The sequence below is a fragment of the Carcharodon carcharias genome, chromosome 1 (genome assembly GCF_017639515.1).
Source record: "Carcharodon carcharias isolate sCarCar2 chromosome 1, sCarCar2.pri, whole genome shotgun sequence".
Classification (NCBI taxonomy): Eukaryota; Metazoa; Chordata; class Chondrichthyes; order Lamniformes; family Lamnidae; genus Carcharodon; species Carcharodon carcharias.
Window position 1 is genome coordinate 67,874,938 of NC_054467.1, and position 25,839 is coordinate 67,900,776.

The 25,839-nt window shown below is 42.6% G+C and overlaps 1 protein-coding gene and 1 long non-coding RNA gene across 3 annotated transcripts in view; one reads left to right on the forward strand and one right to left on the reverse strand.

The window, feature by feature from the left end:
• LOC121284924 overlaps positions 1-9,794 on the forward strand; it is a 47,615-nt gene extending 37,821 nt beyond the window's left edge. Inside the window, exons 2-3 of the long non-coding RNA XR_005944581.1 lie at positions 8,312-8,473; positions 8,927-9,794. This is a non-coding gene — a long non-coding RNA (uncharacterized LOC121284924). The remainder of the gene's footprint in view (positions 1-8,311; positions 8,474-8,926) is intronic.
• lrba (LPS responsive beige-like anchor protein) overlaps positions 1-25,839 on the reverse strand; it is a 917,803-nt gene that overhangs the window by 78,738 nt on the left and 813,226 nt on the right. For both annotated transcript variants that reach the window (XM_041200623.1, XM_041200530.1), the window contains exons 48-51: positions 12,748-12,837; positions 9,789-9,966; positions 9,112-9,174; positions 8,356-8,511 (exon numbers count right to left, since the gene is read on the reverse strand). In XM_041200623.1, the coding sequence (XP_041056557.1) occupies positions 8,356-8,511; positions 9,112-9,174; positions 9,789-9,966; positions 12,748-12,837 (487 nt within the window). The remainder of the gene's footprint in view (positions 1-8,355; positions 8,512-9,111; positions 9,175-9,788; positions 9,967-12,747; positions 12,838-25,839) is intronic.

Consider the following 25,839-nt stretch of genomic DNA (forward strand, 5'->3'; position numbering starts at 1 on the left):
AGTAAAAAAATGAAAAATTACTTGCAGATGAAGTTCTTAGGAGGAGAAATTTGTTTGTGTTGCATCCCTTTGAGCAGTGCTACCCTGACAATCTTGACTCCTCAAGGGGTGGCAGTGCTGTGGGCAGCTACCTGTGCAGTGCTCGTCAACGGTAACAATGATTTATGCATTGGCAGGCCGTCTGTCACTGGAGTCCAGCTCCAACATAGCAGAAGGCATTGCACTGAACTTGGAGACCATCCTTTCCATCATGGAAGTGGAGGCCAGCTCCATAACTGCACTGGTAGAACCAGCCACATTACGACATCTGGCAGCCACTATCTCAGTTTCCATTGAAGCACAGGCAGAAGCCACCCAACATCTCAGCACTTCCATGGAAGCTTAGAAAGAGGTGATGAAATCCATGTTAGCTGCCTTGCTGGCTCAGACTACGGATCTCAGTGCATAAAGGGGCATGTAGGCTGCCACCCAGGCCTAGGTGGTGAAACCCAAAGCAGAGTCCTCGAGGCCCAGAAGTGCTGGAGGTACCTTGCAAGGCCATTTGCAGTGGAAGTCAGTGGCCTTCCACAGCCACGCTACAGCCACTAGAATGTAATTTCTCTAGGACAGGGCCAGTCTTCACAAAAGTAAGGGAAGTAAGGGAATGCACAAAAGTAAACAGTTCATTTTGGCTTATATAAATGGATGTGTTTTTGGCAAAGCTGTTAAGTTTTCTTTTGAAAGGTTTTGTCGGTGACTTTTATTGTTGGATAGGGTCGAAGGGAAGATTGTGATGGGGTGCCTCCGTTGAATGTAACAGTGGGCAATGGTGGGTCCATGTTGGTATTGCACAGTTGTATCACTGAAATCAGAGCCTAATTATCCGCTCTCTCACAGCCTGCAAGAGTAAGAGGCGTCAAGCGTGTTTCTTCCTATTTCTCCTCTTCTCAAGTAGGCCTCCAGATCTCTGGAGGTAATGGCTGTGCTCTCAAAATGGTCTGTTTGTGGAGGATGCAGCAGGCCACCACAAACTTTGAGACCCATTCTGGCATGTACTGCAGTGCTGCCCCTCTTTGATCAAGGCAGCAGAACCATTGCTTCAACAGGCCATCTGACTGCTCGATGATGCTCTGAATGGCAGGGAAGGGGTGCTCATCAGCCATGTACGGAGTGGACAGCCCTTGTCCCCAGGCAGCCATCATCTGGTTACTCTAGGAGGCTGAAGGTAGTGTGTAGAGCCAACTGGAGCAGAGTTAGTGCATGTTGTTTGTTGCCTCTTTGCTGAAAATGAGTCACACTATGCACTGCACTGGGTCAGGTGTGAGTAAAAGTAGTGCTCTCGAAAGCCGTTGGTGGATAGGGTATTCTGTGAAGAGCCCTCCTCCACCTTGTTGAGTTTCCCCTCTCTACATCCTCTGCTCCATTTCCTGGACACGTTGCAGATCCTAGGCACTGCCAACACATTCCACATACGTGAGTGAGGTATTCCTCTGCCGTCCATAACTATAGACACCACCTCCTCAAAAACACAGCATAGTACTTTACAAAATCAGCCAAACCATATGCAAGTCAAAAGCACCTCTCCTGCAATTTGTTGACGGGCTCCTTAAATATCATTGATGCAGGGCCTAGCTTGCAGCTGAAACTTAATCTTTGTTGAGTAACGTGAAAATTCTTTCAATGGTCCTGTGTGGTCCAAATTTGGAAAATGGTTGCACATCAGCTGGTAGGGCTGTGCGTTGTCATGACATTGCCAGTTTTGCTGTTTCCAGCACCCACAGGGGACACCTGTGCGAGCACCCTTCTTAAGATATGTGCTCCGCTGTGCGGGCCATGCCACAAGTAGCTGGCAACAAAGCAGGCATCCTCAGGAGGGTGACTGGCCTCTATAGCACTACATCCAGTGACAACACAGATCCAAATTTCATGCTCAAAATTTAAGAAGTTTCTTAATTAAAGTACCTATATGCAACTAGTATTTGGAAGTTGTGGTCACAAAACAAGATGTAAAATAAGAAAATTGAAGTCAGAGCTAACACTATGTTCTCCAAACAGTTGGTTCTTAACCTCACTTTCTTCAGCAGAGTGCTAGCATGTTTAGGTTGTCACTCAATTCGCATTTAATTTCTAAAGTTTCTAACTAATCCAAAATCAGGTCAATTCATTTCCTGCATATGCTCTATCATAAAACAGCATGGATTTTAAAGCAAACTTTTATCAGTTAATTGACACACCTAATTGGCTGAAAGCCTGCGTGTTGTTTTATTGAAGTGGGTCTATTTTTTTTCCACTTTCTTACCAGCAGATCACTGACAAAATAAAAGGTTTTTCCCTGAAACTATTGATGAGATAATTAATAACACCACCTTTTAGACAAAAGGTTAAGCCAACAAAAGAAAAAAAACTTACCTGGGGAAAATAAACATAATTTGATGTCTTTGGTATTTCAGCCACTGGATTGCAACAAATATCTTGTTTATATGAATGAAACAAGCAGTGTTCGGATTCTCAAACTTACTCAAAAATGTTGCATAGAATGCATAGAGATTAGATTGTTCCTTACTTTTTATCTGTTACGGGGACATTATGGCATCAAATTGTAAGCTTGAGGGGTAGAATGGCCTACTCCTGCTCTTAATTCGTATATTTGTAAATTGACAAACAAACACAAACAGGGTACATCTCCGCTATGTAGAGCCACCAGCATTAAAACAGCATATATTATTTTCAGCATCATTTTGGCTCAGATTTTGCAGTCAGTGGTGAAGGATCAAAGTTTTCAAGATATTAAAGGAACAGGAGTTTGGGATAGGGGCCACAGGCTAAAAATTAGAGTCAGGTCTTTCAGGAGTAAAATTAGGAAACACTTCTCACAAAGGGTGGTAGAAGTTTGGATGATGCTAGATTAATTGTTAATTCCAAAACTGAGATTGATAGATTTTTGTTAGCCGAAGATATTAAGGAATATAGGCAGGCATATGGAGCTAGGTCGCAGATTAGCCAGGATCTCAGTGAATGGCAGAACAAACTTGAGGGGCTAAATGGTCTACTCCTGTTTCTACTTTTCAATCTGAAGGGATGTGCCTCATAGCCAACCTTGAAGATAACTGCCCCACAAAGACTGAACAGACTCCATAGCATTAATTTCCCCTGTTATGACACTAATTTAATTCAGGCACCATCTAAAAGAGATCTCAAGCATACAGGAACAGTAAACAGTCATTGAGCAGGTTGAGCAGACGAACAAATGAATTAGGAGCAGGAGTAGGCCACTTGGCCCCTTGAGCCTGCTCTGCCATTCCATCAGGTAATGGATGACCTGATTGTAACCTCAAACCCACATTCTTGCCTACCCTGATAATCTTTCACCCCCTTGTTAATCAAGAATCCATCTAGCTCTGCCTTAAAAATATTCAAAGACTCTGCTTCCAATGCATTTTGAGGAAGACAGTTTCAAAGACTCTCAACCTCAGGGAAACAATTTCTCATCACTGTCATAAAATGAGCAACCCCTTATTTGTAAGCAGTACCCCTAGTTCTAGATTCTCCCACAAGAGGAAACATCTTCTCCACATCCGCCCTGTCAAGATCCCTCTGGATCTTATATGTTTCAATTAAGTCGTCTCTTACTCTTCTAAATTCCAGTGAATACAAGCCTAACCTGTCCAGTCTTTCCTCATTAGGCAACCTGCCCATTCCTAGTATTAGTTTAGTAAAAACTTCTTCTGAACTGCTTCTAACACATTTACATCTTTCTTTAAATGAGACCACCAGTATGGTACACAATACTCCAGATGTGGTGCCCTGTATAACTGAAGCATAACCTCCCTACTTTTATAACCAATTCCCCTCACAATAAACGATAACATTCTAACATTCTATTAGCTTTCCGAATTACCTGCTGTACCTGCATACTAACCTTGTGTGATTCATGCACTAGGACTGGGCCTGAGCTCTGCAATCTCTCATCATTATCTCTTTAGATAATAAGCTTCCTTTTTATTCTTCCTACCAAAATGAACGATTTCAGATTTGCCTACATTATACCCCATTTGCCAGATCTTTGCCCATTCACTTAACCTACGGCACTTATGCCAATAAGATTAAAGAATTCTCACATACAGCAAAACGGGAAGTAAAAATTACTGATTATTATTCACTTTTGAATCATTTTACGGAGAGCGAAATAGAGATTGGGACATAAGAAAACGTATGGATTTTTTAAATTATGGGATAGAGGGAGACACTCCCAATGTATTTGGCTAATAAAAATCTATCAATATCACTTTTAAAATTAGTTTTTCACCTCCAGAGAGGCTGGTCCATAGTAATTCAAGGCTAGATTATGTCTTGGGGGCAGGAATCAGGAGTTAGGACGGTTTAAGGGTCCCGAAAATGTACCTGAGTGCAAAGCAGTCGCTCTTTAGGATTTTCATGGAAGTGTCCCCTTAATTGGCATGAACACAGGTTTCCTGTCCAACTATGGTGGCAGATGGGCTCTCAAAGCTGGAGGGCCAAACAGAGGCTTTCCAACTTGAGAGAAGAAGCAGGCTGTGCTAGGGGGTAAATAGCTGAGAAGGTGCTTCAACATGGAGGTGCCCTGTCACCAACCTCTTTTAAAGCTTTAATAAAAAGTGATTCAAAGCCCACTCTGGAGATGGAGGAGGAGGAGAGTGAGGGTTCCTTCTAGACAGTGACCTTTGGCTGCAGCTGCACCCAAGCAGGTAACTCTTTCGAGTACAAACCCGTTTCCATCTGTTTCAGATGAAGTTACATTGTTTCATAGTTTGCCATTGTGAGATTTGAACTCTTGATCTTGGGGTTACAAACCCAGTACCATAACCACTTGGCTATTTAGGCCAAGCCTAAATGAGTGAAATCTATCAATGTATCAGTCATTACATTGTTTCATAGTTTGCCATTGTGAGATTTGAACTCTTGATCTTGGGGTTACAAGCCCAGTACCATAACCACTTGGCTATTTAGGCCAAGCGTCCCAAGCAGGTAAGATGGACCTGCTGGAGTGCTGGCTCATTGGACTGCTGCTAATTGCCCACCTCCAGGCATTTAGACTGCCCTCATCACAGTGGGAAACTGGAGGCTGACTGGAAAATCCAATTTGGCGTCCTTTAAATGCCCTTAACAAGACTCTTTATAAGTCTAATTGGCTGCCTGCCTTGTAGGGGGTGGGTAGCCCTGCTGGCCTCAAACCCACTTCAGCAAAAATGGCCAACAACAGGAACAGGATTGGGAAACCAGTGCACTGGCCAGCATTGGTAATTCTGGGACCCATCCACCTCTGTTCCCAATCTTGGTGAAGTCCAGAAATTTAGCCCTCATGACTTATTATGCTGTTAAAAATTCATTCAATAAGGCTCAACTTTTTCCAGATGTTTTTACAGCAACACTAGTAAAAATTTGAAGTTGACATGAAACCACTGATTTGGTGCTGATTGTATCTATGAAGAGTGCACCCTCTGGAGCAGCAGGGCATCTCTGACAGCAACTTCCAGATTTCTGCATTTAACTGTGCATTTGTGAATTCCAAAAGTTGCTGTCAGTTTTACTGCTGTAATTTTCATTGTCATTATGATGGTAAACTCCAGGCCATTGTTTCAATAATAATCTAAAAGCAAAATAATGCGGATGCTGGAAATCTGAAATAAAAACAAAAAATGCTGGAAAAACTCAGCAGGTCTGACAGTATTTGTGGAGAGAGAAACAGAATTAAATCTTCTTCAGAGCTAAAGAGAGGTAGGCATGTGATGGATTTTATACTGTCTAAGGGGGTGGAGCAAAAAAAAAACAGGGATGGGTGGAGGACAAGGAGAAATTTGACAAAGATGTCATGGATACAAGGCAAAAGGAGTGTTAATGGTAGTGTTGAAGACTAAAGAAGGCACTGATAGTGGCATAAAGGTAAGAAAGCAAAATGTGTTAACGGCAGAACAAGGGTCAGCACTCTGTGAAAGCAAAACATTGAAACAGGTGACAGTTGACCATGTGTGTGCGTGTGTGCGCGCGCGGGTTGGGGAAAATGGGGTAAAGATGGAGGACAGAGTTCATGGCCTGAAGTTGTTAAACTCAATGTTAAGTCCAGAAGGTTGTAAAGTGCCTGATCAGAAGATGAGGTGCTGTTCCTCCAGTTTGTGTTGGGCTTCACTGGAACATTGCAGCAGGTCAAGGACATACATGTGGGGCATGAGAACAAGATGGTGAGTTTAAATGGCAAGCGACAGGAAGGTCTGGGTCATGCTTGCGGACTGAGTGAAGGTGTTCCGCAAAGTGATCACCCAGTCTGCGTTTAGTCTCCCAATATAGAGGAGACCGCATTGGAAGCAGCGAATAAAGTAGACCAAATTGAAGGTGATGCAAGTGAAACACTGCTTCACTTGAAAAAGGTGTCACAGAGGGAACAGTCCCCACAAAATACTGACGGGGGTGGGGGAGATGTGTTTGGTGGTAGCATCATGCTGGAGTTGGCAGAAATGGTGCAGGATGATCCTTTCAACGCAGAGGCTGGTGGGGTGAAAAGTGAGGATAAGGGGGAGTCTATCATGGTTCTGGGAGGGCAGAGGCACGGGAGTTGGGTTGGACACGGCTGAGGGCCCTGTCAACCACAGTGGGGGGAACCCCCTCGGTTAAGGAAAAAGGAAGACATGTCAGAAGCACCGTTTTGGAAGGTAGCATCATTAGAACAGATGCATCAGAGGCAGGGGAACTAAGAGAATGGGATGGGGTCCTCACAGGAAGCAGGGTGTGAGGAGCAGTAGTCAAGGTAGCTGTGGGAGTCGGTGGGCTTGTAATGAATATTGGTAGACAGTCTACCACCAGAAATGGAGACAGAGAGGTCAAGGAGGGAAGGGAAGTGTCAGAGATGGACCATGTGAAGGTGAGAGAATGGTGGAAATTGGAAGCAAAATCAATAAATTTTTCCAGGTCCAGATGCAAGCATGAAGCGGCACCGATACATTGATATACCAAATGAAGAGTTGTGGGAGGGGGTCTGTATAGGGCTGGAACAAGGAATGTTCCACATAGCCCACAAAATTCAGACATAACTGGGGCCCATGATAGGAAGAAATGAGTTCCGTGGGGCAGGAAAAGCTGACATGATAAGTCCATCAAGACAGTCTTGTTCGTGGATTTTGGGAAAGAGGTAGAAGTGGGCTGTGCAGGGTTGGGAGACTATGAGGTTGGAAGCTGTGGTGAGAAGATTGTTTTAATAGCTCTGATAATGTTCCACAGCCCCAATCTTTGAAGGGGTGATTTAACCTATTTAGGCCAAGAAATTATCTGAGATTGACAGCAGTCGATAGCCTATTCATTACATGCTGAATGGACATTCAGATGTCCCAACAATATATACTGCACACCTAGAATTAAAAAGTGGACAGCTGGGCACATTAAAACAAACTGTTAGGAACAAATCTGTTTCTGTAAAAGCAACTGTTAACATTGAATTTTTTTGCAAATTAAGGACAAATGCTATGGCTGGTAACATAACTGTAAGAAGGGAGCAACTTAATTCCTCAAACTAATTCATTAAAAGATGCACCATCTTCAAGCCACAGTGCATGTATTTCATCATTTTAATATTGTCATCACCCTTTCCATCATCACTTAAGAAAAACAAACATGAAATTTTAACCCTCATTCTGCAAAAAAATTACTAAAAGAGCTACAAAGCAGATTTAAAGCCCTGCATTGAACCAGTAGTTAGGACTTCTAGCTCTACCCTACATGGACCGAAATGAAAAGGGCCTAGGAATTGTCACCTCATTTCCATGTGTCCACCTGGGCTGAATTTTTAAAGCATACCTACCGTACAATCTACTGGACATTCACTTGGAGAAGAAATTGTGCACATTTCTTTACAGGATTATTCCCCCTATATTACAAATTTATGAGAGGAAGCTGCAACCTTTAAACAAGTGCTCTGTGAAGGATTAAACTTTTCATAGGAAAATAATAATGCAAAGATTTGGGAATAACAATCTTGACAACCATAGACTTGCATTTCGAGCATCATTTACGGAGTACTTAGTGCATTAGCATAGCCAGGTGATGATCTTGGAAAATTTAAAATTAATTCAAATGATAGGCAGATGAAAACAGTGATTATTAAATCTTTACTTACAGTATATTTTATGTAGATTCTAGACTAAATGGAATGAATTTTTGAATTCGTACAATGGGTTGTTTGAAGGGGTTAAATTGGGAAAAGAGACACTGGCTTTCTTTAAAGGGAAAAAGAACAGATGGTGTTATACCAAAAAAGAAAAAAAAAATAGCTCCTGACCCTGACCCTGACCCCTGTGATTACCCTTAGCCCATGTCTGGATCAGTGAATGTGTAGAGGAAAATGGCAATTACCTGTGTCGGTGGAGTAGACACGGAAACTCTTATCCCAGAAGCCACAGACCAGGATGAAGCGGTTATCGGCAGTGATCACGAAGCACTGGGAATTGACCTGAATGCTTTGATCCAAGAGGTCAGTAATTTGCCTTCTGTGCATTCCAGTGTTATTAGCTAAAAGTAAAAAACAAAATAGCATTAGTATTCTAACAGCAGCAAGAGAAATATACTGTATACCTTGTGTTTGGAAATGTAATACTACTGTAATTTAGGCTTCTGAACAGCAGGATCATAAAACCAAGATCTGATCTCCTTAATGATGAAATCTTGGCTTCAGTTCAATATTTTTCACCACCCAATGCAATAAAGAACTCTACTGTTATTATGAAAATTTCCTCTGCAATGCAGCCACCACATTACGAGGGCACCAATTTATCATAACCCAGCTCATTCACACTCATCAACAAGTCTGAGTGATGAAAAGATCCAATATTATCCTGACAGTACTTCATGCACATTCTCAATCGCACATTATTACAGCATCCATATTAATTTTCACTGACACTGGTTCTATCCCTGTACAAATTAGGCAAACCAACGAGGGAGAGTTGATGAAATACCAGCGAATCCACAGCTCATTGCATTCCAATTTGCATGCAAATGGTTTATCAAGAAAATTCCATTCCCAACCACCATGAGTGAAAAACAACAGTGATCTTCACTTCAGCCCACTATACAGGATGTAATGAATTGCAGAAAGGAAAGCTGACACACCTATCAGAGGATCGATTTCAACTGGCAGCTGGTATGGCTGTTCCTGCATTGCTCCATGAAGGCCTAAAATTGTAGATAAATAAGTAAATTAGATGTTACACATGCTACACTGTGAAAAAAACGCCATTTTTATATTGCTCCTTATGTGCTTCAGAACTGTTTTTTAGTGGACATATTGGCTTTTGGGATTTTGATATTTCATTCTTCACTATATTATGATGAAGATTCTATTACTCAAAGAAATGCTAGATTGCACCTTTTCAAAATATTCTTTGGGGGATTAAAATTCTTTAGATCTCCTGATAAAATCATTTTCTTATTCAGCTCAGCTTGTTTTTGAGGAGCAAACCTCATCTGGTTCCCAGTTTTACTGCTCATTGGTTTTTTGTTATCACTGTGAAGAACATATTATGCTGCTCAAAAAATTTAAACATGTAACTTATTCTAAACTAATTCAATTATATTTTACAGTGAAATAAAAAAATTGCATTATTCTGATACTATCATTTCCAATCAAACATTAGGACATTGAAATGTTAACAAAATGTTTCAGTTTAATCATTACTGATGTTAGAATACAGCTGTCTGTTAACATGTCAACATGCACAGAACAATAATTCTGCAGACAAAGACTGAATGGTAAATCTAGGTGTTGTCACCAACATCTCTATACTCACCGGTAACATTATGCCACTTGTTCACAGCAAACAGCCTGCTAGCAGTTACTGTAATAATGGCTGGGACAGCCAGGCCCAGCTGAGTGTTGGCAGCAACATGGGTGACTGGGGAGTTGGATGGGAACTTAAGTACCATGATGACATCCTGCTGCATCTGGTCTGTGAACATCAGAGGAGTCTGCAGGAGGAGATACTGTTCAGTGGCAAAACCCCAAATCAAATACAAATAAAAACAAAAAAGGTGATGGGAAAGAGGAGAAAGCAAAAGAGGAAGAATGACAAATAGGAAGAAATAGGTTAGCAGCAGCAAACGGAGCATAGGTGCATCTACAGCGAAAGGGGATACAAGTCTTACAAGTCTTATGCAATCATTAAATCATTAATTGCTCTCATGAGAAAAAAGCTTTAATTATTTTAAATAAAGAGGCCTTATTCAGAGCAGAGAACTGAGTTGTTTTTTTTTAAAACATATAGAAGCAGAAACATCAAACTTCCAAAATGTTCAATATACAAGTAGTTTTCACACACATTGTAAACAACAAACTAACAGATAAAAAGAAAAAGATTTGTGCCATGGGAGAAAAAAATCCTGAGCATTTCAGACAGAGAAGAAACTGAGCATAAATTCAAGGCATCAGCGCAGATGAATGGACTATGACTTCAAAAAAAAATAGAAATACATAAAAATACTTGCATTCATCATGTTGAAACATCACAAAACACCCCTCATACAATTAATGACTTATGTAGGCAAATTACTCAACTTTATAAAAAAAAATTAAACTAGAAAACAGCCACTCTAAAGACATAAACAGAAAACTGGATTCAACTGGATGTCGTCAGGAGACAAAGTAAAGGAAGAATCATCACAACCCATACTTGCATTGTTAAACCAGCAATTCGATTTTTGGAGCATAAAGGAAGGTGCAAAAATAATAAGGTGGATAATAAGCTTCAGTGACACCCTTCTGTGAGAGTGGCTAAAAGCCAATCAATATTATGAGTTAATCCTCCCCAGACACTCATTCAATTAAAGGTGTCAGTAATGCCTCATCTGATGTAGCCTCAATTAAATCCAACTATCTGATTCCCTGAAAGCACTTGGGGATAGGCTAACAGAAACCTCGGCAAACAAATATGCATTGTACGTTTGTCTACTAATTACCACACCTGGTATAAATTACCACTGATGCACTTTGCACAGCACGACACAACCTTATTTTCTAAAATCTGTGCCTCATTTTGAAAGCTAATTTGCTTGGTGAAACTAAATGAAATTTTATTAGGTGACTTAAACAAAAAAGGGAAACCATAACTTTGAAAAGAGAAAAGCACTCCATCCTTAGATATTTTGGTAAAATCTTTTATCTCCATTCCAGCAACAAATACAACATACTTTGTTCCCTTTTCTCCACCAAACTGATAGGTTGGATAGTTTTTGGTGTTTTTCTGCCATACTTTTCTGTTTTGCATTATTACATGTGAAAGAGCAACCAAGAGTGATTTGTGTTTTGAAACTTTTACCTGACCTCAGGCAGCCTGGGTGACATTAGAAACTTGTTACATTGGGTTTTGGGAGTGTATCCAACTGCTTGCATGGCACAGAGGGCTAATAAACAAAAGCACTTTGCCATCCAGCCTCCCCTTTCATAAAACAAGTAAGACTGCTTAGGCAGGAATTATTAAGGATAAAACATTAATATGGTGATTCTTATGTTATCCATACTTCCAAATAAATGTAAACAAAATCAACACCTCTTTGTCCTTTTGTCGATGAAATCTTTTGGCAAACTCCACCTATCACTGGCCCTCTATCCAGTTCTACTTGTCCCACCATCCCCCCGCCTTAAACCAGCTTATATTTCACCTCTCTTCTATTTTTCCTTAGTTCTGTTGAAGAGTCATGCAGAGTCGAAACGTTAACTGTGTTCCTCTCCACAGATGCTGTCAGACCTGCTGAGATTTTCCAGGTATTTTTATTTTTGTTTTGGATTTGCAGCATCCGCAGTTTTTTGCTTTTAAACAAAATCATGTTTGGCATCAAGTCTAATGTGGATAGAAGCAAAAAGCCCCTGGTACCTGGCCCTGAGAGCGTGCCAAGTCTAAAAAACATGTGCTATACCACGTCAAAACTGAATTTAAACTGATCTTTGTATCTAATTTTTCAAAATGCACTGCTTTCCACACTTGTCCCCATACTCTTCCTCCTTTGAAGCTGTTGTCTTACACTATCGTGCAAGTGCCCATTAGCACCTTATTCAAGTGCCTGTCCTTGCGTGTGAGCCTGAGGGAGAGTAGTGGTAGTGTATGCAACCTCGAGGCCACCAGAATCAAGCCTTAGTCCATCCTTCCACAGCATTCCAGCAGGGGTCACTGGATAGTGGTCAGGAGCCAATTTTCACCATCCCAACATGAGGACAACATTGGCCCTACTGTGCTTTACTAACATATACAGAAGAGATCAAACCTGGGATTTTTCAGTGGGCTTTGTATGATTTAGTGTTACACTATGCAGTATATTTATCCTCACACGTCAAGCATTAGGAGCAACAGTATACTTTTAAAATCATTTACAATACTTTTCAGATAAGTTCCAGGAATGTTGGATGATTTCTAACATCCATGTAGCTTAACGACATTATTCAGCATCTAAAGTATCTAACATTCCAGTGACTATAAATTGCAGGCTCCTTGTAGATACAGAAAAGGTTTCAGTCAACACACATCTTAATTGAATAACTGGTACAGCAACAGAATGCATTAGAGTTCCTATTGATAGATTATAATAGTTACACAGGCATACAAGAGCAAAACAGCACAAGTGAGTTTAGCTATGAAGATGTATAACTATGAAGACAGTTGGATGTTTCTTCAGAGTACTCAATACCAACCACCACATTTAGAACCAGAACTAAGTTGAAACTGGACATGTCCGGTTATCAGGACACAATATACTTACCACTTGCATGGCAGAGCTTCTGGGAGGATGTGGCTCTATTAAAAGTTGAGAAGGAGTTTGACCAAAGCTTCGGATCTGGGCTTCAACAGCCTGCAGGAAACATACAAGCACATGATAGAAGTGCTGCTCACAGGCATTAGAAACTAAATGGTCACCTGAAAATGTCATGCAACACGTCTGGATTACATCATATTGAAAATCAAGCCCGTATGTTGACTCTGGTTGGGAGCTTGGCACTAACACCTAGGATTATCTCATCACTTAACTGTACATGTTATTTCCACGAAACACTCTTAAAACATTCTCATTCCCACTCCCCTGTCCCCCCTATTTGATAAGAAACAGAAACTGGCAGTTACAGCCATAATTTTGACCTTGCCTTTGTTTTGTCTCTCAGAGCATACTGCCTCCTGGTTTTGCATTTCTCAGTAAATAAGAACAGAACTAAGCTCAAACATATATTAGCATTTTCTGTGCCAGATGGCTGATTAAAAAATAACTGAGTGTGGCAACAGTGAAATACAGAATGGTTTATCAGTAGTGGCTTTCCTGCTCAACCATCTGCACAAATAAACAAAGGTTTTTTTTTATTCTGTTCAATTTCTGCATCTATTCATAATTCTCCAGTAGAATATTGTGTATTGCAAATATGATAATCATTTCCAGAATTTTTTAACCCCTTCAGTCCTGAAAGCCGTTCAGCATTTTTCAAACTGCCTGCTTTTTCTGGCTGGAACAATTGCAGCTATTTTTATGCTATAGAAATGACATTAATGAAGTGTGGCGAGCTCAAGAACAAAATTAAACAAATACATTGCAGTATGTTTTTAATTTTGATCTAAAAATGCAATTGCAGCATTTAAAGTGTTAAAAGATTTTAGGATTCGCCCTTTACGTTATACCCACACAGAACATACATCTGCCTTATTTTCTTTGGCACTAGATTCTACCATAAATTTGGACTCAACATCCATTTGATATTAAGACTGAGCATCTGTAATAATTATCAAATCAGTTTCTCAAATGGCCTGGGAATAATCGTTCATAAAAAAAAACACCATGGGCTGGATTTTACTTTTGGCAGAGGGGCACATAAACATGAAGGGTGGCAGCCCACCACCTTCCCGCCCACCCCCGAGCTGTTCTCCATATCATAGTAGGTGAGCGGGTGACAAAATCGGCAGCCAACCCATGATTTTTCAATAAATAATTAAGGGTCAATTGAACTTTTCAACAGGCCAATTGACCCATACGATATACTGCCCACACCGTAAAACGTTTGGTGTGGGCTGGCGGGTGGGACTGGGCAGGCCATTGTTTAAAAACATTTTTGCAAAGGCGGGAAGGAAGGGGTGTCACATCATTTGGAAGGCTGCCCTTTGTGCATCGGGGGCACCTCCCCCCCAAATGTTACTACCCCTATGTTCCTCCCCATTTGGTCTCTAAAATCGGCCCTCCCACACCCCTCACTCCTCTCCCTAAGCTGTACAATGCCTGACTGTCCAAGACCACCATCTTACCTGGGTTTGATTGCCATGGCAGCCTTCTCTGTGGGACTGCTTGCAGTCCCAGCAGTGCCCACCACTGAGCTCTGGCACTGTTGGGACAGCTGACCACTGATGAACAGAAGTCCCATTCTTGACCTGTTCAGCCCACCGGCAACGCACTATGCCTACTTTTTTTCAGTGCATCAGTTGCCAGCCAACTTGAACAATTCACCCCCTACCCCATGGAATCCTGCCCCATATGTCCAAAAAAGGGGAGAAAAAACTTAATACTGCAATAAGAGAAAGAGAGAGGCAACCTGTTCAAAGTAGGCTCATCAGGAAAAGCCTCCTGCCGAAAAGCAAGGTGCCAATAAAAAATAAATTCTTGAGGAAGATCTTAGATATCTTTCAAAAATCATGAGATCACAGATTTGCTACAGTGACACACAGTGACAGTCAAGGAACTAGAAAGTTTATAGATAGAAACCAGTTGCAAGACTTGAAAACAAAATGGCACAGGTGCAAATGAAAACTACCAAGTTTACCAATAGTTTTAAATGCCAGAACAGATTATTTTATTTCTGTATTTGTACTCTTAGTATTTAGAAGAATAGAATGGAAATTTGTCAAATCAGGAATGCGCCTATATTTATATTACAGTGCAGTGGTACAGTCCTATACAAAGATACATATTCTGGCTCTGAGAAACAAGGAGAAAAGAAGCAGCCTCTTTTAAGTAATGATGGCAACTAATGAAAAACGAACACAGGATTTAGGCAAAAGGTTTACCTTTCTTGGTACTTTTGTTTTTAAACTTGACAACTGATGAAATTTCAAAAATTAATCAGATTTCATCCTGTACTGATGACCTTAAGTTGCCTATTTCAGGAATACAGCCAACTGAAAACATATTTTCATTTGACTGCAACAAACATAAGCTATCCCTCCTAGTCCTTCTTGACCTGCCTGTAGCCTTCAAAGAGCTGACCACACCATCGTTCTCTGACACCACTCCACTTTCATCCATTTGGATGGGACTGCACTCACCTAGTTATGTTCTTATCTCTCTAAATGTAATCAGTCTCAACTGTAATGGTTTCTCTTCCTACTTTTGTACCATTATCTCTGATGTCCTCCAAGAATCTATCCTTGGCCCCCTTTTACTTCTCATCTACATACTGCCACTCAGCAACATAGTCAAACACAGCATCAGTTTCCAAATGTGTGATGACACCCAGCATTACCTCACCACCACTTCTGTTGATCCTTCCACATTCTCTAAATTGTCAGACTGCTTGCCTAAAGGTCGATATTGGATGTACAGAAATTTTGTCCAAATATATTAGTAAGAACAAAGCCAATGTCTTCGGTCTTCACCACAAGAAGCCATGCCCTAGCTGATAAATTCCCAAACTCTGTACCTGCCTCAACTCATTTGCTGCTGAAAGCCTCATCCATATCTTTGTTACCTGTACACTTGATGATTCCAACCCACTTCTGGCTGCCTACCCCCGTTCAATCCTCTGTGAACCTGAAGTCATCCAAAACTCTGTTGTCCGTGTCCTAACTTGCACCAAGTTCCACATCACTCCTATGCTCGCTGGCCTATGCTGTCTTCCAGTCCAGCAACACCTCGATTTTAAAATTCTCTTTGTTTGCAAATCCCACCATAGCCTCACCCCTCCTTATCCCTTCCATCTCTACAACCCTCCGAGATATCTGCACTCCTACAATTCTGGCCTCTTTAATCACCACTGATAGCCTTGCCTTTGGCTGTCCAGGTCCCAAGCACTAGAGTTCCCTTTCTAAATCTCTCCATCTCTCCTTCCTCTTTTAAGACATTCATTACAACCTCCTTTTTGACCAAGTTTTGCTCATTTGACCTCATGGCTTGGTGTCAAATTTTGTTCGATAAAGCAGGCTAGGACTAGAGCGAGGTAGCATAAAGCAGACCAGGATCGGAATGAAGCAGCCATAAAGCAGGCTGGGATCGGAGTGTAGTAGCATAAAGCAGGCTGGGATCGGAGCGGGGTAGCATAAAGCAGGCTGGGATCGGAGCATAGTAGCATAAAGCAGGCTGGGATTAGAGCATAGTAGCATAAAGCAGACCGGGATCGGAGCGCAGTAGCATAAAAGCAGACCGGGATCGGAGCGCAGTAGCATAAAAGCAGACCGGGATCGGAGCGCAGTAGCATAAAAGCAGACCGGGATCGGAGCGCAGTAGCATAAAAGCAGACCGGGATCGGAGCGCAGTAGCATAAAAGCAGACCGGGATCGGAGCGCGGTAGCATAAAAGCAGCCCGGGATCGGAGCGCGGTAGCATAAAAGCAGACCGGGATCGGAGCGCGGTAGCATAAAAGCAGACCGGGATCGGAGCGCGGTAGCATAAAAGCAGACCGGGATTGGAGCGCGGTAGCATAAAAGCAGACCGGGATCGGAACGAAGCAGCATAAAAGCAGACCGGGATCGGAACGAAGCAGCATAAAGCAGGCTGGGATCGGAGCGTAGTAGCATAAAGCAGGCTGGGATCGGAGCATAGTAGCATAAAGCAGGCTGGGATCAGAGCGTAGTAGCATAAAGCAGGCTGGGATCGGAGCGTAGTAGCATAAAGCAGGCTGGGATCGGAGCGTAGTAGCATAAAGCAGGCTGGGATCGGAGCGTAGTAGCATAAAGCAAGCTGGGATTGGAGCGTAGTAGCATAAAGCAGGCTGGGATCGGAGCGTAGTAGCATAACACAGGCTGGGATCGGAGTGCAGTAGCATAACACAGGCTGGGATCGGAACAGGCTGAGAATCTGAATCAAATGGGAGCAGAGAAAAAATCTTGAAGTGACGGCACAGCACAAGGAGTCATGTGGGGTGACAATACTGGTGAGCTTTTAATTTAATCTAAAATTACCAACTTTAGAGTAAGACTAGATTAATGAATTAGTGCAAAAACTAAAAAAACTAAAGCCAATTTGATAATTTATCTTAATTAAAATCAGGGCTCAATTAATCAGTCAGATCGAGGGGAAAATGTTAAAATTAAATAATAAAGGATAGTGACACTAAAGAAGTCTAAATTTTGCAGTGATTTAAAATCTGTGATTAGATAATAAGAGTCAAGTATAACATTTCAGTTAACCTTATAAAATAGTGACATCAGCGCAGGAGAACTAGCTGATTGGTGAGCAGCTGATGGGTTTTATTTAAGTATTAAGTTTAATTATGTAATAAATAGATGCAGCTTGGTTCTGTGGAGTGTGCATCCTGTTTCATGTGGGAACTCCAGGATACTTCTTGTGTCCTGGACAACCACACATGCAGGATGTATCATCCGCTTGAGCTCCATATTTCAGAGCTTGAGCAACAGCTGGCAACACTGCAGTATATCTGCAAGGTTGAAAGTTCTATGGAGAGCACATTTAAGCGCAGCTTAAGGGTATGCAGGTAGAGAGGAAATGGGCCAGCGCCCAGCTGTCAAGGGAGACCAGGCTAGTGCAAAAATCCTGAGTACATCTTACTCTCCAACCTGTATTCATTTCTGAATAGAGGTGAGCGTGATGGTTCCTCTAGGGAGTGTAGCCAAAGTGTAGCCCAGCTGTATGGTTGCAGGGGCGGGGAAGGGAAGGGAGGAGGTCAGGAAAGCCACATTGATAGGGGGTTCAATAGTCAGGGGAACAGGCTGGCATTTCTGAATACAGTATGGTTATAAAGAACAAAGAAAAGTACAGCATAGGAACAGGCCCTTCAGCCCTCCAAGCCTGCGCCGATCATATTGCCTGTCAAACTAAAACATTTTGCACTTCCGGGGTCTGTATCCCTTTATTCCCGTCCTTTTCACATATTTGTCAAGCTGCCTCTTAAGCACCACCATCGTACCTGCTTCCACCACCTCCTCTGGCAATGAATTCCAGACAATCACTACCCTCTGCGTAAAAAACTTGCCACACACATCTCCTCTGAAGTTTTCTCCTCTCAGCTTAAATCTATATCCCCTAGTAATTGACTCTTCCACCCTGGGAAAAAGCTTCTATCTACTCTGTCTATGCCACTCATAATATTGTAAACTGCTATCAAGTTGCCCCTCAATCTCCATCGCTCTAGTGAGAACAATCCGAATTTCTCCAACCTCTCCTCATAGCTAATAACCTCCAGACCAGGCAGCATCCTGGTAAACCTCCTCTGCACCCTCTCCAATGCCTCCATATCCTTCTGGTAATGTGGCGACCAGAATTTCACGCAATATTCCAACCGTGGCATAACCAAGGTTCCATACAGCTGCAGCATGACTTCCCAGCTTTTATACTCAATACCCCTGTCAATGAAGGCAAGCATGCCACATGCCTTCCTCACTACCTTATCCACCTGCGTTGCCACTTTCAGTGACCTGTGGATCTGTACACCCAGATCCCTCTGCCCGTCGATGCACATAAGGGTTCTGCCATTTACTGTATAATTCCTACCTGTATTAGACCTTCCAAAATGCATTAACTCACATTTGTCCGGATTAAACTCTATCTGCTATTTCTCCGCCCAAGTCTCCAACTGATCTATCCCGTTGTATCCTTTGACAATCCTCTTCACTATATGCAACTCCTCCAACCTTAGTGTCATCTGCAAACTTACTAATTAGCCCAGTTACATTTTCCTCCAAATCATTTACGAATACTACAAACAGTAAAGGTCTCAGCACTGATCCCTGCGGAACACCACTAGTCACGGCTCTCCATTCAGAAAAGCACCCTTCCACTGCTACCCTCTGTCTTCTATGACCACGCCAATTCTGTATCCATCTTGCCAGCTCACCTCTGATCCCGTGCGACTTTATCTTCTGTACCAGTCTGTCATGAGGGACCTTGTCAAAGGCTTTACTGAAATTCATGCTGATAACATCCACTGCCCTTCCATTGCCGATCGTCTTTGTCACTTCCTCGGAAAACTCGATCAAGTTAGTGAGACACGACCTCCCCTTCACAAAACCATGCTGCCCCTCAGTAATACGTCCATTTGCTTCCAAATGGTAGTAAATCCTGTCAGGAAGAATCTTCTCCAATAATTTCCCTACCACTGATGTAAGGCTCACCAGACTGTAATTTCCTGGATTATCCCTGCTACCCTTCTTAAACAATGGAACAATATTGGCCATTCTCCAGTCCTCTGGGACCTCACCCGTAGCCAGTGAGGATACAAAGATTTCTGTCAAGGCCCCAGCAATCTCCTCCCTTGCCTCCCTCAGTACTCTGGGGTAGATCCCATCTGGCCCTGGGGACTTATCCACTTTAATATTCTTCAAGATGCCTAACACCTCTTTTTTGATCTCAACATGATCCAGGCTATCTACACACTATCCTAGACAAATCGACCACTAAGTCCTTCTCTTTGGTGAATACTGAGGCGAAGTACTCATTTAGTATCTCTCTCATTTCTTCTGGCTCCACACACACATTCCCACCTCTGTCCCTGAGTGGGCCTACCCTTTCCCTGGCTATCCTCTTGCTTTTCACATATGTATAAAAGGCCTTGAGATTTTCCTTAATCCTGGTTGCCAATGACTTTTCATGACCCCTTTTAGCCCTCATGACTCCTTGCTTAAGTTTCTTCCTACTTTCTTTATATTCTCCACAGGCTTCATCTGTTCCCAGCCTTCTAGCCCTTACGAATGCTTCCCTTTTCTTTTTGACTAGTTTCACAATATCCTTCGTTATCCAAGTTTCCTGAAACTAGCCATACTTATCCTTCATCCTAGCAGGAACATGCCGGTCCTGAATTCTTATCAACTGACGATTGAAAGCCCCCCATATGTCAGTTGTTGATTTGCCCTCAAGTCCTCTTTTTGTCCTTTGCCTCCAGTCTAGATTCCTCAGTTCCTGCCTAATATTGTTATAATTAGCCTTCCCCCAATTAAGTACCTTAACCCGAGGACTCCTGTTATCCTTATCCACCAGTACCTTGAAACTTACTGAATCATGGTCACTTTTCCCCGAAATGCTCCCCTACTGAAACTTCGACCACCTGGCTGGGTTCATTCCCTAATACCAGGTCCAGTATTGCCCCTTCCTTAGTTGGACTATCTACATATTGTCTCAGGAAGCCCCCCTGGATGCACTTTACAAATTTGCACCATCCAAACCCCTAGCACTATGTGATTCCCAGTCAATACAGGGAAAGTTAAAATCACTCACCACAACAACCCTATTGCTTTTACATCTTTCCAAAATCTGCCTACATAACTGGTCCTCAATCTCCTGCTGGCAATTGGGAGGCCTATAGTAAACCTCCAACATTGAGAGTGCACCCTTCCTATTCCGGAGCTCGACCCATATTGCCTCGCTGCATGAGCCCTCCGAGGTGTCCTCCTGTCGTACAGCTGTGATATTCTCCTTAACCAGCAGCGCAACTCCCCCACCTTCTTCTACATTCCTCTCTATCCTGCCTGAAACTTCTAAATCCTGGAACGTTTAACTGCCAATCCTGTCCATCTTTCAACCAAGTCTCTGTAATAGCAATAACATCATAGTCCCAAATACTAATCCAAGCTCTAAACTCATCTGCCTTGCCTGTTATATTTCTCGCATTGAAACAAATGCAATTCAGACACCCAGTCCCACTGTGTTCAGTAATTTCTCCCTGCCTGCTCTTCCTCTTAGTCCTACTGGCATTATTCACTCATTCCCAGTCATTTATTTCACCTGCTGACCTATTGCTCTGGTTCCCACCACCCTGCCATGCTAGTTTAAACCCTCCTGAGTGACACTAGCAAACCTTGCAGCCAGGATATTGGTGCCCCTCCAGTTTGGATACAACCCGTCCTTCTCGTACAGGTCCCACCTGGCCCGGAAGAGATCCCAATGATCCAGATATCGGAAACCCTCCCTCCTACACCATCTGTTCAGCCACGTGTTTAGCTGCACTATCTTCTTACTTCTAGCCTCACTGGCAAGTGGCACAGGAAGTAATCCTGAGATTACAACCCTTGAGGTCCTGTTTTTTTAACTTTCTGCCTAACTCCCTGAACTCCCGCTGGAGGACCTCATCACTCTTCCTGCTTATGTCGTTAGTACCAATGTGTACCACGACCTCTGGCTGTTCTCCCTCCCCCTTCAGAAGTCCCGTAGCCGATCAGAGACATCCTGGACCCTGGTACCAGGGAGGCAACATACCATCCTGGTGTCTCTTTCACAACCACAGAAGCACCTATCTGAGCCCCTGACTATCGAGTCCGCTATGACAATTGCTCTTCTGTGCTTTGACCCACCCCCCTGCTGAACAACAGCGCCAGCCGTGGTGCCACTGCTGTTGCTTTCCCCTGATAGGCTATCCCCCCCAACAGTATCCAAAACGGTATGCCTGTTAAAGAGGGGGACAGCCATAGGGGGTTTCTGCACTGACTGCCTGCCCCTTCTAGCGGTCACCCATCTATCTGTCTGTACCTTGGGTGTGACCACGTTTGCAAAACTCCTATGACCCTTTCTGCCGCCTGAATGCTCCTGAGTGCATCCAACTGCTGCTCCAACCGATCATGCGGTCTATGAGGAGCTGCAATTGGGTGCACTTCTTGCAGATGTAGTTGTCCGGGACACTTGAAGGGTCACAGATTTCCCACATCCTACAGGTGAAGCACTTCACCCCAGCAACTGTCATTTCTAGAACTGTTTAATAAATTAACTTAAATCTAATAACTGCTTTTGACTCCTTATTAACTCTACGTTCCCTAGGGCTAGATTTCTACTATAAATGCTAAATTCTAAGAACTGTAATCCCCTGCTTCTGGTCTAGATACCCTCTACTTATTAATTAAGTGATTAATTTATTTATGTTGCCTGAAATAAAACAGAAAAAGCTTGAAAAACTCAGCAGGTCTGGTAGCATCTGTGGAAAGAGAAACAGAGTTAACATTTCATGTCCAATATGACTCTTCCTCAGTTCTGTCTCCACAGATGCTGCTAGACCTGCTGTGTTTTTCCAGTATTTTCTGTTCTTATTTCAGATTTCCAGCACCTACAGTATTTTGCTTTTATTTTATGGTTATGTTGCCTGTCTGGTGCCAGGGTCAAGGATGTCACTGAACAGCTGCAGAGCACTCTGAGGGAGCAGGGTGAACTGCTAGAAGTTGTGGTTCACATTGGTACTAAGGACATAAGTAAAAAGAACGGTGAGGTCCTGTGATCAGAGTTTAGGGAGCTTGGAAAGAAACTGGCAAGCAGGGCTTCAAAAACAGAAATCTCTGGATCATTCCTGCTGCCACACACGACTGAGTATAGAAATAAGAGAATAAAATAAAAGAATTCACGGTTGTAGAGATGTGGTAGGAGGGAGGGTTTTTGATTCCTGGGACATTGGGACCAGTTCTGGGGGAGATGGGACCTTTACAGGGTAGACAGGTTACACCTGAACAGAACTGGGTCCAATGTCTTTGCGGGATTATTTGCTACAGTTATTGGAGAGGACTAAACTAAATTTGCAAGGATCTGCAAACCAGGAGGGAAAAAAAGTGCACAAATAATTGCATGAGGCAGATAGCACTAGACCAGGAACTAGTAATGTATTAGGTGGGATCAGAGTAAGAGGGAATGTAATAAACTCTAAATTAGATTTATTGTGTGTGAATACATGAAGTGTGGTAAATAAGGTTGGTGAGCGGCAGGCGCAGATAGCCATGTGAAAATATGATATTGTGGCAATAACAGGGACCTTGCTCAAAAAAATAGCAGGACTGTGTGCTAAATATTGGATACAGGAAAGATAGGGAGAGGAATAACAATACTGATTATGGAAAACATTGCAATGCTGGAGACGACATCCAAGAAGGGTCAAGGTCAGAGGCTATTTGGCTAGTGTAAAGAAACAACAGAGATGCCAATGCTCTACTGGGTTATGCTATAGTCCAACAACTAGTGGGAAAGATAAATGGGAACAAATTTGCAAGGAAATTACAGACCGATGCAAAAGCCAAAGAGTAGCTATAATCGGGGACTTAAATTATCTTAATATGGATTGGAAAAGTAATAGTGTAAAGGGCATAAAGGGGGAAGAGTTTACGAAGTGAGCTCAGGAGAATTTTCCAGATCAGTATGTTTCTGGCCCAACAAAGCAGTAGCCACTGCTGGATCTGGTCCTTGGGAATGCAGGAGGCCAAGTGGATTAAATGTCAGTAGGGGAACATTTAGGGTAAAGTGATCATAGTATTATAAAATTTAGGTTGGCTATGGAAAAGGACACAGAGCAATCCAGAGTAAAAATAATTGATTGGGCGAGGGATATCTTCAATGGGGTGAGAATAAATCTGGCCCAGGTAAATTGGAAACAGAGAGCAGGCAAAACTGTAACAGAGCAATCGGTTACTTTTAAAGAGAAGATAGATTGGGTACAGTTGAGGAGCATTTCTACGAGAGAAGTAGATAGGACAAACTAGTCCAGAGCTCCTGGGATGATGAAAGAAATAGAGAGTATGTTAAAGCTGAAAAAGGCAGCATGTGACAGTTATCACGTGGATAGCACAACTGAAAATCAGGCTGAACATTGAAAGTTCAGAGAGGAAGTGAGAAAATAAATAAGAGAAGCAAAGAAACAGCATCAGAAGAGACAGGCAGCTAACATAGAAGAGAATCCATAGGTCTTCTGTAAGCATAGAGAGAGTAAAACGGTGATAAAAGGAGACATGGGAATGATTAGAGACCAAAAAGGGGATTTACGTACGGAGGTACGAGCCATGGTTGACGGGGGTCCAAGCAAAGATACTGCGAGATGTAAGGGTGGAAATTGCGGAGGCACTAACCATAATCTTCCAATCCTCCTTAGATACAAGGGTGGTGTCAGAGGATTGGAGAGTTTCAAATGTTCTAAAAAAAGGATGCAGCTCCAGGCCAGCTAGTTTAACCTTGGTGGTAGGAAAGCTTTTAGAAATGATAATCCAGGAGAAGATTAACAGTCACTTGGATAAATATGGATACACTCAGGAAAGCTAGCACGGATTTGTTAAGGGCAAATCATGTTTCACTAATTTGATTGAGACGTTTGATGAGGTAGCAGAGAGGGTTGATGAGAGTAATGCAGCTGATCTGATGTACATGGGATTTCCAAATGGCACCTGAAGAGGTTCCACATAATAGGCTAGACTGCAAAGTTAAAGCCCATGGAACAAAAGAGACAGCAGGAGCATGGTTACAAAGTTGCCCAAGTAACAGGAAACAGAGTGCAGTCATAAACAGTTGCTTTTCAGACTGGGTTAAAGAATATAGTGGGGTTCCCCATGGGTCAATGTTAGGAACACTGGTTTTCTTTAATATATGTCAATAACCTAGACTTTCAAAATTTACGGATGACACAAAACTTGGAAGTATTATAAACTGTGAGGAGGTTGGTGTCAAACTTCAAGAGGACATAGACAGGCTGCCGAAATGGGCTGACAAGCGGCAGATGAAATTTAATGCCGAAAAGTGTGAAGTGATACATTTTGGTAGCAATAATGAGGAGCGGCAATATAAAATAAAGGGTACAATCCTAAAGGTACTAAAGGGACCTGGGGGTCAAGGTGCACAAATCATTGAAGGTGGCAGGGTAGGTTGAAAAAGAGGTTAATAAAGCTTAGTGGATCCTGGGCTTTATAAATTGGGGCATAGACTACAAAAGCAAGGGAATTATGCTGAAACTGTATAAAACATTGGTTTGGCTTCAACTGGAGTATGTCCCCAATTCTGGGCACCACACTTTAGGAAGGGTTAGAAGGCATTAGTGAGGGTGCAGAAGAGAATGGTTCCAGGGATGAGGAACTTCTGTCACATGAATAGATTGAAGAGAACAGAAGATTAAGAGGAGATTTGACAAAATTGTTGAATATCATGAGGGATCTAGGTCAAGTAGATAGGGAAAAACAGCTCCCATTGGTGGACAGGTCGAGAACTGAACGACACTGATTAAAGGTGTCTGGCAGAAGAAGCAATGGTGGCATGAGGGAAAACTTTTTTTTAAAGGCAGCGTGTGATTGGGATCTGAATGCACTGCCTGAGAGTGTGGTGGATGCAGGTCCAATCAAGGGCCAGAAATTTCACCCTGTTGGGGGGTAGGAGGAGGAGGGTTGTGTGTGGGCGGGCCAATTAAGGCCCGCCCAGCATGACACTTGCCTGGAAGCGCTGTGTGCCCCCTGTGCGGGCAGGGGCAGGCGGGGGAATTCTGTGAGAGGCTCCCTGTGATCTTTCACACATGTGCGTGAAAGAATGCAGAGATGCCTCAGGGAGGTTTGTTTCAGTGCTAAAATTTTAAATAAAGATTTTTAACACTTTTAACACATGTCCCCTCATGTGACACTATCACATGAGCTGGGACATGTTAAAAGAATAAATGTACAAATTTTAATTAGATTTTAAAACACTTCATGAAACCTCATCCCGCCTGTGGATGAGGTTTCATGAAAAACACGAAGGCCGCTTGGGCTCTTCGCCTGCCCGCCAACATTAAGGTTGGATGGGCTGCTCATTAAATTGAGTTAATCAGGTTTTAAATGGCCTTAATAGGCCATTGACAGTTCAGTGGGCTGCGTGCCCGCCAAACTGAAAATCTAAATGACGCTCGATGTCACTGCGCGTCATTTTACGTGTCGACGAGTGGGCCCCGTCCCCGCTCGT